The sequence below is a fragment of the Acinonyx jubatus genome, chromosome C2, assembly GCF_027475565.1.
Source record: "Acinonyx jubatus isolate Ajub_Pintada_27869175 chromosome C2, VMU_Ajub_asm_v1.0, whole genome shotgun sequence".
Classification (NCBI taxonomy): domain Eukaryota; kingdom Metazoa; phylum Chordata; class Mammalia; order Carnivora; family Felidae; genus Acinonyx; species Acinonyx jubatus.
In genome coordinates, this window is record NC_069384.1 from 67656572 (window position 1) to 67673069 (window position 16498).

The 16498-nt window shown below is 37.6% G+C and overlaps 1 protein-coding gene and 1 pseudogene across 7 annotated transcripts in view; both read left to right on the forward strand.

Annotated features, from left to right (window-relative positions):
* Positions 1-16498, forward strand: part of SEC22A (SEC22 homolog A, vesicle trafficking protein) — a 68405-nt gene that overhangs the window by 41705 nt on the left and 10202 nt on the right. For 5 of the 7 annotated variants that reach the window (XM_027061007.2, XM_027061008.2, XM_027061009.2 and 2 more), the window contains one exon: positions 15450-15515. The exons of 1 other annotated variant lie outside the window; for it this stretch is intronic. In XM_027061007.2, the coding sequence (XP_026916808.1) occupies positions 15450-15515 (66 nt within the window). Of the gene's footprint in view, positions 1-286; positions 6943-15449; positions 15516-16498 lie in introns of those variants that run through there. One more of the 7 variants, XM_053220948.1, reaches the window with a different exon arrangement.
* Positions 8144-13495, forward strand: LOC128315198 (60S ribosomal protein L21-like; annotated as a pseudogene).

A 16498-nucleotide genomic window follows, 5' to 3' on the forward strand; every position in this document is an offset into this window, starting at 1 on the left:
TCTGTTTTTGGTCAGCATTAAGCTCAGAATACCAGTTGTAAAAAAAACCACTTAACATGCCTTATATTCTTTTTCAAAATTGCTTGTTTTGTTTGGGGAACACTCAGAGAGTACCATTCTGAGTACCCTCTGAATGTCGTCAGCTCTTTGAAGCCAGTAGCAGAGCACATCACAAGTTTCAGGCAGCTGAGCTGTCCCTTGGGTGGGGAGGAGGAGTGTCTCATGAATTTTTAATTCTTCTTTCAAATATCCTGAGCCCTCAGGTAAAGCCCCTCTTCCCTTTCAGGCACAGTGTCCCTTGGTGTTCCTGCCCCTGTTCCCTAGCCAGGTCAGCTTTATTCCAGCAGGAGTTCAATTTTGAGCCAGTTAGACAGCCTGCCAAAAAGAAACAAAGGCAATTTGGAGACCACTGACTGAAAAAGTTAATAAATAAGATATTCTCTCCCCTCACCACCTTTTTTTTTTAAACTTGTTGTAGTGGAAAGAACAGTAGTGTGGGTGTGTGAATAGTTAGTTTTTATTTGTGGAGCAAAGAGAGTGTTGGTTCCAGTTCAGCTCCTGATTAGCTCTATGACCTTGAATAGTTCACTTTGGTTTCTGGTCTTCAGTTTCATTACTTATAAATGAAGGAGAAGGTTGGATTTGATGAGTATTTCTCAAAGTATGGAGCACATTTATCACAGGTTGCATAGTAGATGACTTTAGGTGGTAGAGGGATGAATGTTTTTAATTTTAAGAGTTATGTATTTAATGTATATTAATGTATAATAACTGTATTTGGTAAGAGATAGTATCTGTTAATGATAGAGATATAAAATTTTTTTATGTTTGTTTATTTTGGGGGGAGGAGGGGCAGAGATAGGGAGACAGAGGATCCGAAGCAGTCTGCCCCCTGTTAGTGCAAAGCCCAACGTGGGGTTCAAACCCTCAAATTGTAAGATCATGACCTGAGCTGAAGTCGGATGCTCAACTGACTGAGCCACCTAGGCACCCCTAATATTTTCTTTTTAAAATAATTTTAATAAAATGCCAACTTTATGCATTTTATTAAGTAAATAGTGGTATAATTAGTATTTATAGTTGGCAAAAATTGTGAAGATGGTTTTCTGTGGTTAAAAAAAAATTCTCAGGTTGTTTGAAAGTAGCAAATTAGTAAGGGGAGGGGGCAGATCTGGGTAGAGAAGTTTTTGTGCTATAGAGCCGTACCATCCCTGACTCAGAAGACAGTGTACAAGTGTGAAACCTGGACCTTAGACCCTCCTTACTTTTAAAAGTCAGGCAAGGTTGTTGTATCTCACAAAACCTATTAAAGAAAGTAATTTCTGGGGTGCCTGGGTGGCTCAGTCACACATTCGACTCTTGATTTAGGCCCGGGTCATGATGTCACAGTCATGGGATCGAGCCCTGTGTCAGACTCTGTGCTGAATGAACGTGGAGCCTGCTTGGGGTTCTGTCTCTCCCTCTCTCTGCCTCTTTCTCTCACTCTCTCAAAATAAGTAAACATTTTAAAAAATAGCTTCTTTCAGGCACTTAGGTATCTTATCCCTCAATTTCCTGATTCTTTCCTCCCTCTTCTGATTACTAACTTCAAAGCTAAGGAAAGTAGTATAAACTACAGCTTTTGATGCTTTTGAGCTGCTACAGCTGACTCATGCCTGCCTTGATGCCTAAGTATTCCATGTTTTCCCTCTGACCAGTAATGTCTTTGCCTCATTGCAGTTGTTTAGGGTTCAGAAGAACAATAATCTGATTAAATGGATTATTACGTGTAACTGGCTGATAGCTCTGAGATTACTCAGCCTGTTTACACTTTAAAAAGACATTACAGACCAATGTAACTCACGAACACAGAAAACTCCTCAACAAGATATTAACAAATTGAATCCGATGATATATAAAAAGAATCATACCACAGCTGAGTGGATTTATTCCAGGTATGCAAGGCTGGTGCAACATTCGACAGTTAATATAATCTGTCACATCAACAGGCTAAAGAAGAAAAATCATAGGATCGTGTCTTGGATACAGAAAAAGCATGTGACAAAATCCAATACCTATTCATGAACTCACCACAAGCTAGGTATGAAGGGGAACTTCCTCAACTTGATAAAGAACATCTACAGAAACTCTACAGCTAACACCATACTTGATGAGAAACTAGATGCTTTGTCCCTAAGATCAGGAACAAGACAAGGATGTCCTCTCTAACCATTCCTATTCAACATCGTACTGGGAAACCTAGTTAATGCAGTAAGACAAGAAAACAGAAGGCATACAGATTGGGAAAGAAGGAGTACAACTGTCTTTATTCACAGATGTTCTGATTATCTATGTAGACAATCCCGAAGAACTGACAAATTCCTAGAATTCATAAATGATATAGCACAGTTATTGGTTCCAAAGTTAATATATAAAAGTCAATTACTTTCCTACGTACCAGCAAGGAACAGTTGAAATTTGAAATTTAAAAAACAATACCATTTATATTGGCACCCCCCAAAATGAGGCGCTTAAGAATAAATCTGACAAAACATATATAAGATCTGTGTGAGAAAAACTATAAAACTGTGATAAAAGAGATCAAAGAAGATCTGAATAAATCTTCTGAATTATCTGAATAAATGGAGTGACATTCCATTTATAGTGACATTCCATGTTCATGAGTGGGAAGATTCGTTATTAAGATGTCAGTTCTTCCTAACTTGATCTATAGATTCAGCACAATCCCAATCAAAATCCCAGCTAGTTATTTTGTAGATACTGACAAAGTGATCCTAGTAAGGACAGGTAAAAGCCAACACAATACTGAGAAAAAGGAAATCAAAGGACTGACACTACCCAACTTCAAGATTTACTGTTAAGCTATAATAATTAAGACAGTGTGGTGTTGGCAAAACAATAGACAAATGGATCAATAGAACAAAATAGCTCAGAAACATACCCATAAAAGTATAGTCAACTGATCTTTGACAAAGGAACAAAAGCAATTCAGTGGAGAAAGAATAATATTTCAACAAATGGTGCTGAAACAGACATCCACATGCAAAAAAAAAAAAAAAAATCTGGAGACAGATTTTACACCTTGAATTAAACAACTTAACTCAAAATGGATCACAGACCTAAATGTAAGGTACAAAACTTTTAAAAGATATCAGGAGAAAACCTGGATGACCTTGGGTTTGGTAATGACTTTTTATATACAACATCAAAAGCATGACCCATGAAAGTTTAAAAAGTTTTGTCCCGTGAAGGACATTAAGAGAATGAGAAGATAAGCCACAGGCTAGGAGAAAATGTTTGCAGGACACATCTGACAAATGGCTTGTATCCAAAACATACAAAGAACTCTTAAAACTTAAAGTAAACAATGCAATTAAAAATTGGGCAAAAGAACTGAACAGGCACCCCACCAAAGTAGATATCCAGGTGGAAAAAAAGCATATGAAAAGATGTCCAACATCATATGTCACTAAGGAATTGCAAATTAAAACAACAATAAGAAACTACTAAACTATTAGAATGGCAAAACAAAACAAAACACTGGCAGTACTGAATGTTAGTGAAGATATGTAACAATATGAAGTCTTCATTCGTTGCTGGTGGTAGTGCAAAATGGCAGTCATTTTGGAAGACAGTTTGGCTGTTTCTCACAAAGCTAAGCATAGCCTTACTATATGATCCAGCAATCATACTCCTATGTATATTTACCCAAATGAATAGAAAACTTATATCTACCAAAAACCTGCACATGAATGTTTATATCCTAATTTCAAAAAACCAGAAGCAATTAAGATGTCCTTCAAAAGGTGAAAGAATAAACAATCTGTACAATGGAGTGTTATTCAGTGAGAAAAAGAAATAAGTTCTTAAGCCACAAAAAGACCTGGCTAAACCTGGGGTGCCTGGGTGGCTCAGTTGGTTAAGCATCCAACTTCGGCTCAGGTCATGATCTCACAGTTCGTGAGCCCCGCATTGGGCTCTGTGCTGACAGCTCGGAGCCTGGAGCCTGCTTCAGATTCTGTGTCTCCATTTCAATCTGCCTCTCTCCTGTTCATTCTCTGTCTCTGTCTCTCTCAAAATAAAGACATTTTAAAAAATTAAAAAAAAAAACATGGCTAAACCTTAAATGCCTGATGCTTAATGCAAGAGGCCAGTCTGAGGAAACTACATAGTTACATGATTCCAATTATTATGACATTCTGGGAAAGGCAAAACTATAGAAACAGTAAGTGAAAGGATTAGTGGTTGCCAGGGGTTTAGAGGGAGGTAGGAAGGGATGAACAGTTGGGACATGGGATTTTTAGGGCAGTGAAACTATTCTGTATGTTAATGTAAAGGTGATTATTTCATTATACATTTGTCAAAACCCAAAGAATGTAGAACACAAAGAGTGAACCCTAATGTAAACTGTGGACTTTGGTTAATGATAATGTGTCGCTGTTGGCTCATCAGTTGTAACAAATATACCACATTAATGTAAGATGTTAATGAGAAAATGGTGAACAGGGGAAAGAGCCGGGTATATGGGAACTCTTTGTAGTACACTTTCTGCTTAATTTTCTGTAAACCTATTCTAAAGATAAAAATCTATTAATTTAAACACACACGCATACACACCAACATTAAAACAAAGACCAGAAAGGGAGGAGCATTCTCTGGGCTTTAATTTTCATCAGGTGCAGCTCCACTTAGTAGTTAAAAGTATAGCTTGTTGCACCCAGCCAACTCTTAGGGAATGGTGGATCGGCTTTCTCTTCTCATGAAGGAGCTGAGCCTTGTCCTTCACACAGGCAAGGAGGGGATGTCAGGGTCCCAGCCAGAGTGGAATGTGTCCAGGAATGTGATTCATGTTTTAAGGTCAAATGTACAACTTTTTGCCCTCAGAATAGTGGCCATTTTGAGAGAGCTAGAGACCCTCTGATCCTGTGCCCACCAGTCCCTCTCAGCTCAGCCCCAAGTACTCCCACCAAAGATGGCCTGGAAAAATAACAATATCTTTTAATCTGCATTTCTTTGCATAAAGAAACTCTGGAATGATAAACTTACAAATGCAGTAGGAACTGGATAGATGGGAAGCAGGGTAGGAATGAGACTCTTCATAATATATACCTTTGGTTATATTATTTTTACTTTTTGAACCATACTTGTTCAGATTTTAAGTAATCAAAATGAATATTTATTAGCACCTGTTATTTAAACTTGAAAAAAAGGCAACAACTTCTTTTTTAATGTTACTTATTTTTAGAGAGAGAGAGATGGTGCACACATGTGCGTGGGGGAGAGGAGAGGGAGAGAGAATCCCTAGCTGGCTCCACACTGTCAGCACAGAGCCAGATACAGGGCTTGATCTCACGAACTGTGAAATCATGACCTGAGCCAAAACTGAGTCAGATGCTTAACCGACTGAGCTAACCAGGTGCCCCCCAAAAAAGACAACTTCTGTTAACCCAACTTAATAGGAGGATTTTCAAGTAACATTTCAGTAGAGTAAAGGCAACTATTTTTATGGGGGTTGAAAGGAGCCTGAGCATTTTCCCTGGGTTTTTATAGTTTCTTACTGCCTCTACGAATCCACAGTTTGCCTAGAAGCTTCAAGTTGTTTGTCTTAAACAGTTCCTTAAGACTGTGATGCTGGAGTGTGAGGAAGCATGGGATAAATTACAAGTAGGGACAAAGAGAGCTTTTTTACCAGATCATTTTATAATTTGGGGACTCAGTAGATGCTTGTATCTTTGAGATGTGTCTTTCTAATGATTGATACGGAATTCTTTCCTTTTCCATTGTTGTCCTAGACTAAATTTATTCCAAACAATGTTTCCTTCTTACCTGATATAAGGAACTTTAAATTGGTCCATATGGGATTTTTAGCTGCCTAGAAAGTGTGGACACCTGGTTATTTTGTTCTTTTAGGAATGTTTTAAATCTTTTTTCTGCCATAGACACCTGATGTACTCCACATACACTTATCAATAATTGAGGTTTCTAAAACAGGGATGCTCAGAGAAAAGAACAAGGAAACAGAATGCAGAGTTGTGAGGTAGTTCATGGTAGTTTGTCACTCATAAGTAGTTTAAAAGGATTTTCTAGCAAATTCTGATCTCACATAAATCAGACACTGCTTTTGGAAATTCATTGGACCAAAAGTAGAGATTGCTTGTGTTCCAATTATTGGGGATCTTATATCAATATAGAGGAAAATGTTCTGGTAAGTGGTGCTTGGCATTATTTTCCTATGTCTTGTTATAAGAATAATGAAGGAGCACAATGGAACATTGGATGTATCTGCCTTCTGAGGATTCTGTATCCTGAAAGGTGGAATGGACAACAGGCAAACAGAAGGAGAGAATGAAGTGTCAGAATGCAGAGGGCACTGATAACTTTAGTTTTAAGCAGGGTAGGATTAGGGGTACAAACTAGATTAATTTCCACAAGTACATCCTTTATAGCCCAGATCAACTGGAAAGAAAATATATACAAAATTGGGAACGTGAGGTCTTTTGCTTTTAATTTTCCCTCTTTGGGGTCTATTTTTGTGACTTGGATAAAAGGTCCTTTTTATTCTCACAAAAGCCATTGAACTTAAGCCTTCTGTCAACCTTCTCTGTGGTTCGTCTTTGTATTTTGTGTTATAGTCTCTGGAGTCAATGTAGATAATTTTTGGTCAGTAAAAGTAGATCTTTTTGAGATGGTTGCTGTGTAGCCTTGAATGTAAATTCTAGGACTTGGGACTTAAACTTCCCTGTTTTGAAGTTACCTGTAGTAGAGTTACTCAGATCATGGTGGTCACAGAGGAGGCAGAAAGGCAGTACACAGATTAAGTGGTCTCAACATTTCTTTAATACTTAATCTAAGAGCCAAGGATTTATCTAGGGATATTTATAGATTTAGCTGAAAATATGTAATGTATTTCCTGAGTGTGAGTACATTGATATTAAAGTTTACCTTTTTTTTTTTTTAATTTTTTTTTTCAACGTTTATTTATTTTTTTGGGGACAGAGAGAGACAGAGCATGAACGGGGGAGGGGCAGAGAGAGAGGGAGACACAGAATCGGAAACAGGCTCCAGGCTCTGAGCCATCAGCCCAGAGCCTGACGCGGGGCTCGAACTCACGGACTGCGAGATCGTGACCTGGCTGAAGTCGGACGCTTAACCGACTGCGCCACCCAGGCGCCCCTAAAGTTTACCTTTTTAAGACCACGAATTTTAACTACTCTTTTTGAATGCTAAAAATGATTGCCACATTTATCTTCTAGTATGTAAGTTGTTGCCTAAGGCACATTTAAATTTGAGAACCTACATGAATCAACATTCCTGTGTATTTTTAACATCGTTTGAAGATTTGGCACAAGTTTGTTTCTTCTTAATGAATAACTGCTTCTTAGGGTAATAACAAGGAATTTATTAAAATATATAGCACTGAGGCATTTCTTTAGAATGTAAGTTCAAACTGGGGAGGTGTAGGATGAGTAGAGTTTTATATTAAGTTGGAAAATTTGATTTGGTGTTCATAGTAATGTGTAAATTAGATTATTTTCACTCATTTCCTAACTTTGTTCTGAGTTTAGAGATGTTAATGGGTTTATTGTGAATTGGCACCTCGCGAATGTATAATCTTTTATCACATCAGGTTTATGTTGTCTGTGTTCCTTTAAGGAGCCACCTTGAGACAGTGATATTAATTAGGCTTGTGTCAGTCTAGAAGTAATTTTCATGTGGTGCATTAGAGAAAAATTGAGTATTCTGATACAGCAGTAAAAATGCTGGCCTGGAATTCAGGATACCGGGGTCCCATGTGCCAGTAACTAACTTAGTGACCTTGGATGAGTTATTTACCTTCTTGGATCTCATTTTCCTATTTTGTAAGATGCAGGTATTAAATTACATAGGCTCAAGGACCACTTCAGTACTAACGTTCTAAGACTCTCTGGTTCTGAAATTGTTAGTAATGGCTACTACGAAGCAGAAGTAATCAATTTTCTTTTATTCCTTAAGTTCTTTATTTCCCATAGATTTGTTAATACCTAATTAAAATTCAGAAGGTTTTGATTTATTTAGTAGCATACTATCTATGCTAAGATGTAGTGCTTGCTTGTTTTCAAAGAAATAGAAGTATATTTCCTGATTCTATGTTCATTATTAAAGAGTTGAGGGAAAAATGTATAAAGAAAATAAAAATCATCTCCAAATTTTCTCTGTATTTTTATATATATGCATATACATACATATGTACCTGTATGTATGTCATATCCATTGTATGTTTGTGCCCTTTTTTCCACTTAAGATTAAAAAGTGAATATTTCCCAATTATTACAAACATTTTAATAGTATCATCTGAAAACATTGTATGATTATTATATATTGCCTCCGTTCCTCTCTTCATCCTTTCATTTTTTAAAATTTTTATTTAAATTTTAGTTAAAATATACAGTACAATATTGGTTTCAGAAGTAGAATTCAGTAATTCACACTTATATACAACACCCAGTGCTCATCACAACAAGTGCCCTCTTTAATACCCATCACTCATTTAGCCCATCCCCCAGTAGTTAAGAGTCTCAGGGTTCCTGGATGGCTCAGTCAGTTAAGTGTCCGACTTTGGCTCAGGTCATGATCTCACGGTTTGTAGGTTCAAGCCCTGCGTGGGGCTCTGTGCTGACAGCTCGGAGCCTGGAGCCTGCTTTGGATTCTTTGTCTTCCTCTGTCTCTGCCCCTCCCCCACTTGTGTGCACATGTACACTCTCTCTTAAAAATAAGCATTAAAAATTTTTTTCTTTAAATTCTCCTGTAGTTTGTTTCCCTCTCCTCTTCTCCCCCATCTTCCCATATGTTCATCTGTTATGTTTTTCATCCTCACATTTAAAAAAATATTCTTTCCATTTGTTAGTTTTGAAATTGTTTTAAACGTTTATTTTTGAGAGAGAGAGAAAGAGAGAGCACGCACGAGCAAGTCGGGGAGGGGCAGAGAGAGAGGGAGACACAGAATCTAGAGCAGGCTCCAGGCTCCAAGCTGTCAGCACAGAGCCCCAAGTGGGGCTTGAACCCACAAATCGTGAAATCATGACCTGAGCCAAAGTTGGACGCTTAACCGACTGAGCCACCCAAGTGACCCTCTATTTGTTAGTTTTCAAAGCAATATATTGGTATCCTAGCATTCTCCTAAAGGTGAAAGTGACGTTTTTAAAATTTTTAATTCAACCTTTTGGCCAGAACCTCCATCTTTCAGTAATTCGCCAAAATGACCGACACAAGGGGAAAGAGGAGAGGTACTCACTATATGTTCTGTAGGCCTTTTAGAAAACATGGAGTTGTTCCTTTGGAAGCATACATGTGAATGTACAAGAAAGGTGATATTGTGGATATCAAGGGAATGGGCACTGTTTAAAAAGGAATGTCCCACAAATGTTACCGTGGCAAAACTGGAAGAGTCTACAATGTTACCCACCATGCTGTTGGCATTGTTGTAAACGAACAAGTTAAGGGCAAGATTCTTGCTAAGAGAATTCTTGTAAGTATTAAGCATGTTAAGCACTCAAAGACCTGAGACAGCTTCCTGAAGCGTGTGAAGGAAAACGATCAGAAAAAGAAGAAAGTCCAGGAGAAAGGTACTTGGGTTCAACTGAAGCGCCAGCCTGCCCCACCCAGAGATGCACATTTTGTGAGAACCAGTGGAAAGGAGCCTGAGCTGCTGGAGCTCATTCCCTATGAATTCATAGCATGATAAATGTAAAAAAAACAAGAACAAAAACCTCAAGACTGTGTAAAAATAAATAAATAAATAAATAAAATAAAATAAAACTTTTATTCGAACTTTACCTCTGCCCCTTCCTTCCCTGCCCCACCCTGCCTTCATCACTCTATCGTCTCTTCCCTCACACACACTTCTGTGCCCCCTCTTGAACCTCTCTCCCACCTTCCCCAACTGCTAGCTGTTATTCCCTCACCTGCATTCCATTTGCTTTTTCTCTGCTGGCTCTTTCTCTTAGCTCATAAATATGCTGTAACTTGCTGATCTTTAAAAACCTCTTGATGTATGTTCCCTTCTAATTTTTTGAAAGAATAGACTGGTTGTTCCCACTTCGTTACCTCTATTCTCTTAATCTATTGTGATCTCTTTTCTGCCCTCAGTTCTTTCAAATACTGACCGTTAAGCTCACCAGTATCCTTCTGATTGCAAGATATTGCAGCCACTCTTGAGGCCTTGTCTTATGGGGCCTGTCTCCTCGCACATGCTGTTCAGGTTTTCATTTTAAAAGTAACTGTTTAGGGGCACCTGGGTGGCTCAGTCATTTTAGTGTCCAACTTCAGCTCAGGTCATGATCTCGTGATCCATGGGTTCGAGCCCCACATCGGGCTCTGTGCTGACAGCTCAGAGCCTGGAGCCTGTTTCAGATTCCGTGTCTCCCTCTTTCTCTGCCCCTCCCCCACTTGTACTCTGTCTCTCCTCAAAAATAAAAATAAACATTAAAAAAATTTTTTAAAACTAACTTTATTTTCAGAAATATTTTTAAAAATTTAGAAGCAAATAAGTCACTATTAATAGTTGTATTTTACATTATTCTTGACATTGTCTTATCCCTTTATTTCCAAGAAACAATTTTCTCCTGTTGTATTTTTTTGTCTTCCTGTCCCTCAGGTTATTTGGTAAACTTCTTCCTTCACCTGTCCTTTAAATAGTGGTGTTCTCCAATTCTGCCCTTGGCTTTATAGTCGTCTTAACTTTACACCTTCTCTTTGGATATTTTCATGATGACCTTTTTGAAAGAAGATACACATATGCACATGTACATACATACCCTCATAGAGTAAAATGTACACATGCCTATAGTTTCAAACTCTATAATTTCAGAGCCTGTAATTGGCACAATAAGTAATTCTTTACTCATTTGTCTTCCCTAGAATTAACCACTGGGTTATCCTTCTAAAGAGATTATTTGCATCTGCTAGTACATATGTATTTGTAATTTTACTTAAATAATTATTCTTTTCGAAGTATTTTAATACAAATGGCAGTGTACTCTTTTTTTTTTTTTTTTAAGTTGATTTTGAGAGAGCGTAAGCAGGGGAGGGGCAGAGAGAAAGAGAGTCCCAAGCACACTCTGTGCTGTCAGCACAGAGCCCAAAGTAGGGCTCAAACTCAAGAACTGTGAGATATGACCTGAGGCAAAATCAAGAGTCAGATGCTTAACTGACTGAGCCACCCAGGCGCCCCCAGTAGTATATTCTTCATACTTAATTGCATTTTTTCCACCTAATGATATGTAGGGGATCATTTAATGTCCGTAATTGGAGATCTGTTACGTTCATTTTAGTGGTTACATAGCATTAAAAAAAAATTTCTATCCCCCTTCCCCCCTACTGCACATTTTATTTTAGAAGAATTCAAATTTACAGAAATATTTAAAAAACAGTACAATTAGCACCCACCTGTATACCTACCTACCCTTTTTTCTGTTTCTTTCCTGAATCATTTGAAAGTAAAATTGTAGGTATTGTGATAGTTTATTTCAAAATTATTCAGTATGTATGCCTTATGGGCTAGGAATTCTATAGATCCACACTACCTTTATTACATCAAAGATTTTTAAGGTCAATGCAGTATTATCTATTATTAAGTTCATATTCAAATTTCTACAACTGATTCCAAATATCCTTTATAGTGTTTTTTTCTCTCTCCAGCTAGGAGCCAATTAAGTATTAAGATTTATGCTTGATTGTCATAGGCCTTTCATTTAACAACTATCTAAATAGATGACTAACCTAAGATCTCTAGATCCAACCCTTTACTGAAGCTGACTTAAATATCTATGACATATGTTTATTTGGTTGTCACATTGACACCTCCAAAATAGCATGTCCAAAACAAATTCCGTGTAAGGGGCACCTGGGTGGCTCAGTCGGTCGAGCGTTTGACTTCAGCTCACATCATGATCTCACAGTTCCTGGGTTTGAGCCCCGTGTCAGGCTCTGTGATGACAGCCTAGAGCCTGGAGCCTGCCTCAGATTCTGTGTCTCCCTGTCTCTGCCTCTCACATGCTAATGCTCATGTCTATCTCTATCTCTCTCTCAAAAATAAAAATAAAAATTTATTTAAAAATTAAAAGCAAACTCAGTGTTTTCTGCTCTCAAACCTACTTTTCCTCCTATAGTCCCACCTTATTGAATGGTATCATTCAAATGTTGCCTTAACGAGAAGACATGAAGTCATCCTAGGCTCTTCCTTCCTTGAGACTGTATGTGCTACTCTCTTTGCCTGGAATTCTTTCCCTATTTTGTCTACCTTTCCACTAGTTCATTCTTAATCAAGACCCAGATTAAGCGTTACTTCCTTGAGCAAACCTTTTCTGACCCTTTTTTACTCCAGGCAGAATTAGATCTATCTCCAGTAGGCTCCCCTTGTATCCTGTACACGCATTTATCCCATCAGTTCTTACTTTGAGTGTGAATTGTTGGTTGATGTACCTGCCTTCTTGATTAGAAAGTAGGCTCCTTGAGTTCATATGGACTTAATTTTGTCTTCTATCCTGGGTGTAGTAATACAGTGCCTGGCTCATAAGTGTTTAATGAATATTTATTGAATGGAAGAATAGGTTTATAGATAGTCTTCTCTTTAGGAAGTAAAAATAAAGATTTTTTTAAAGCTTAACTTTACCTGGAATGCATTTGTTGAATTCCTACTACGTGCAGTTTCATGCAAGTAGTAAGACTGATTTTCTGCCTTGAAGAGAGGTTAAGGTGACAGGATTGGAGGGTGGGCAAAATGGGTAAAGGGGGGTCAAGAAGTACAACCTTCCAGTTATAAAATAAATCATGGGGATATAATGTTAACATGGTGATTACAGTCAGCAGTTTTGGGTTGTATATTGAAAATAGCTAAGAGTAAATCTTAAAAAGTTCTCATCACAAGAGAAAAAATTTTGTAACTTTGTATGGTAACATACAAATAAATAGATAAATAGATGATAACTAGATTTATTATGGTGATCATTTTGCAGTGTATACAACTATAGAATTATTACATTGTGCACCTGAAACTAATATAATGTTATATATGTCAATAATATATCAATTAAAAAGAAAAAGAAAGGTTTGCGTCTACTTGAGAAGGTAAAACCAGTATACTACAGGGTTAAACAATACTAGAAAGGGGCACCTAGGTGGCTCAGTCAGTTAATCGACCAAGTCTTGATTTTGGCTCAGGTCACAATCTTAGGGTTCGTGAGATCGAGCCTGGCTTTGGGCTCTGCACTGACAGCATGGAGCCTGCTTGGGATTTTGTCTCCCTCTCTCTCTGCCCCTCCCTCATGCACTTGTTGCTCTCTCTCTCAAAATATTAAAAAAAAAAAAATACTAGAAGGTAACCTAATTACCTGATAAATGATGCAGACAGGAACCTCAGGGAGAGAGAAGTTGGTGAATGTTTTTTGAGGACCTACTGTGTGCCAGTTAACAGTTCTATGTCTTTGTAAATGTTATTTAATGTCTACAGCTTTTATTTTTGAAAAAAGGAAATTGAAGTTTGCTAAATAGTCCAAGGCCATACAGATAGTAAGTAAAGATTTGAACCTAGGTCTGACTGACTCCAGAAACATGCTGTTAAGTGTTCCAAAGGCAATTAAGAGAGCTATAAAGTGATAATGTAAATTGAGGGAAAAATAATATCCAACCGTAGGATCATTAAATTAATGGTATATCCCCACAGTGAAAGGTTATATAATTGCTACAAATCATGTGGTTGAGGAATATTTAGTATTTTGAGAAAGTGTTTGTGATATAATGTGTAGTACTAAAAAGCAATATATAAAAGCATGATTCAGTTTGTTTTAACGTACATATATTTTTGTGCAGAAAAGATTGGAAGGAAGTACATGGAATGGTTAGTGGTAATCCTCCCAGAGTTCTGGTATTACAGGATGTATGAATTTCTTCTTTGTAACAGTCCATTTTCTAAATTCTGTACAGTGAACATATGCTTTTATAATCAGAAAAAAAAGACCATTTAAAAAGGAAAGCATTAAGAAAAAAGAAGTTAAAGTCTTAGAATTATTAAATTTAGAAATGTTTAGTGTTGACCTTCCATGCCTCTGAAGGCCTGGAAGAACTGGCCTAAGCATCCCAGACAGATTAATGTTCCTATTTTAAGATCATCTCACCAGGATAAGCCACTGTCCCTCTGCCTTCCTGTCAGTTCTGTTGCCCAGTAGCAAGTGGAAAAGGAGTTTTCTTTGTATATTATTTCATGAAGACAAGGTCATGAGAGAAATTCCCATGTCTTGTGAAAATTTTCATTGTATAAAGATCCTTTTTTAAAATAAGGGCAAAATTCAATGCTCCTGCCTGGGCTTTATGCTTTACTTCATAAAAACACTGAAAGAAATTAAATATACTTAAGAGAAATTAGAAGAGAATAGAAAAACTTGGGTTTCCTATTAGTTTTCCGTCAGTTTTCTTTGAAAAGAATCATTCTATGCATGATGTATCTCTGTTCGTCCTCTGGGTGGCTATTTTTCTAGCGGAGCGTGTCTGACTGTCCTCATTGGGATTTAGCACACTCTAGTGGACAGTAACTTTTCAGTTTCGTTGGGCGTTTTTTCAAAATCATGTCAGATTATTTTATTGGATGATTCAGTGATATGCTTACTAGATAGTTAAGTTTGTCAATATTTATTTGAGTCAAGTAGTGATCCAAGTGAGCAGGACTGACTTTATAGGCCACTGGGGTGTTGTACATTTTTATATGTTTTTTTCAGTAGAGAGAAGAAAGGCTTTTTACCTTATGTGGAAACTTTCCCATTGGCTTTTATCTTTTCTCGGGTTGATTGAGAAAAGAGGCAGAGCTGAAATAAAAGCATTTGTTTAGGATCTCAGAAGTGCAACTTGGGGAGCACAGATTTGGGTAGCAACTCATATTGTGTTCCTTTAGGGTACAAAAATCCAGGGTTTAAACAAGACAAAAAGGAATGGGTTTCTTTTGTTGTTGTTTACAAATTATTTTGTCTGGTGTTGGCAGCAGAAAACTAATCTTGTCTGTATATAATTGATTGCTAGGTCTCTCTCTAAGCAAAGTCTCTCACTATAGCAAATTGCAGGTGTTTGGGCAGAGGCCTAAGAATATTTGTAGTTTGGCCCAGCTCAAAGTTCGTGGTTTTATCTGGTCATCTCCTTAATGGGCTCCGGCTCCATTTAAAAAATCCCTTGGCATGAATGATTCCATTTCATTTCACCTTTCCCATGGGTAAGATGAAACTGATGGACCAAGACATAGAGGAACACTGGTAGTCTTTCTGTATCTCGCATTCCTTGGGGCTTTTAGGACTCTTGAAAATTTTTATATAACTCTTTGGGAAAAATTCGACCATTTGTGCACAAACATGGTTGTAGCCTATCCTGGTAGATTACTCTTGGAAATGGACTTCCACCAAAAAAAGTAATTTTTAATTTTGTTTTTGCAGAGTGATGGTGAAGATTTTAATTACATTGTTGCATTTTTCCTTGGAACAGCAGCCTGCCTTTACCAGGTAGGGTCTCTTCAATGTTTAAGAAACACTTTCCTGTTATTGTTTGTTTCAGTATCAATTATAATCATTGCTTGTGCACTTTAAATAAATAAAAATAATGTCTGAATTCTTTGCCTCTCTTTTAGTTTGAACCTGTTAGCTTTGTGACCTACATCTCCATTTTGAATGTAGTTAGATCCCAGTGAACTTCATGTTAACTCCCTCCTGTGCCTGGTTTCCGTGGTACCATGTCATCTGCCTGTGGTGATAAAGGCTACTTCTAGATTTTTTTTGGGTGATTTATTACTCAGCTTCAGGGCTCTGCTTATACTTCAGCATGAGAATTTTGTACTTTTGGGAAAGTCTTTGAACAGGGAACAACAAAAGCAGGATTTTAGGATATTTAATTCAGTAGTGAGGAATAGGGTGGATTGCCAGAGCGGAGAAATTGGAAGAAAGGAAATTAGTTGGAAGTTGATTCCATTAGTTCAGGCAGATGGCAATGAGAGTGTAAATTCTGGTAATGCTGGTAGGAATGGGGGATGAGGGAAGGACATTGAGGAGGAAGACTCCTAGGACTTGAAGACAGGATAGATATGAGACTTAAGGAGCACGGAGTTTTTGCAGCTGGTAATACGGAGATGGGTACTCACATTTCTAGGAGAGGAAGCACAGATTCGTAGGGAAAGGAGGGGTAGCCATGCCAGTTACCCAAACTTGGGAGTGTCTTTGCTGAAACACAGTAGAGCAAGCAAGACCTTTTGACCTAACTTTTATAAGTGACACATTTCTCTGGCTTACATAGAAAAAATGTTAGAAACCTTTGCTTTGGGACTGAAAATATAAGACTACCTAAAACTCAGTAGAAGTCTCTAGTGAAATACTTTGAATATATGCATTTGACTTTATGTAAAGATGGATTAAAAATTTTAGTTTCAGGGGCACCTGAGTGGCTCAGTGAGTTGAGCATCTGACTTTGGCTCAGGTCATGATCTCTCAGTTCG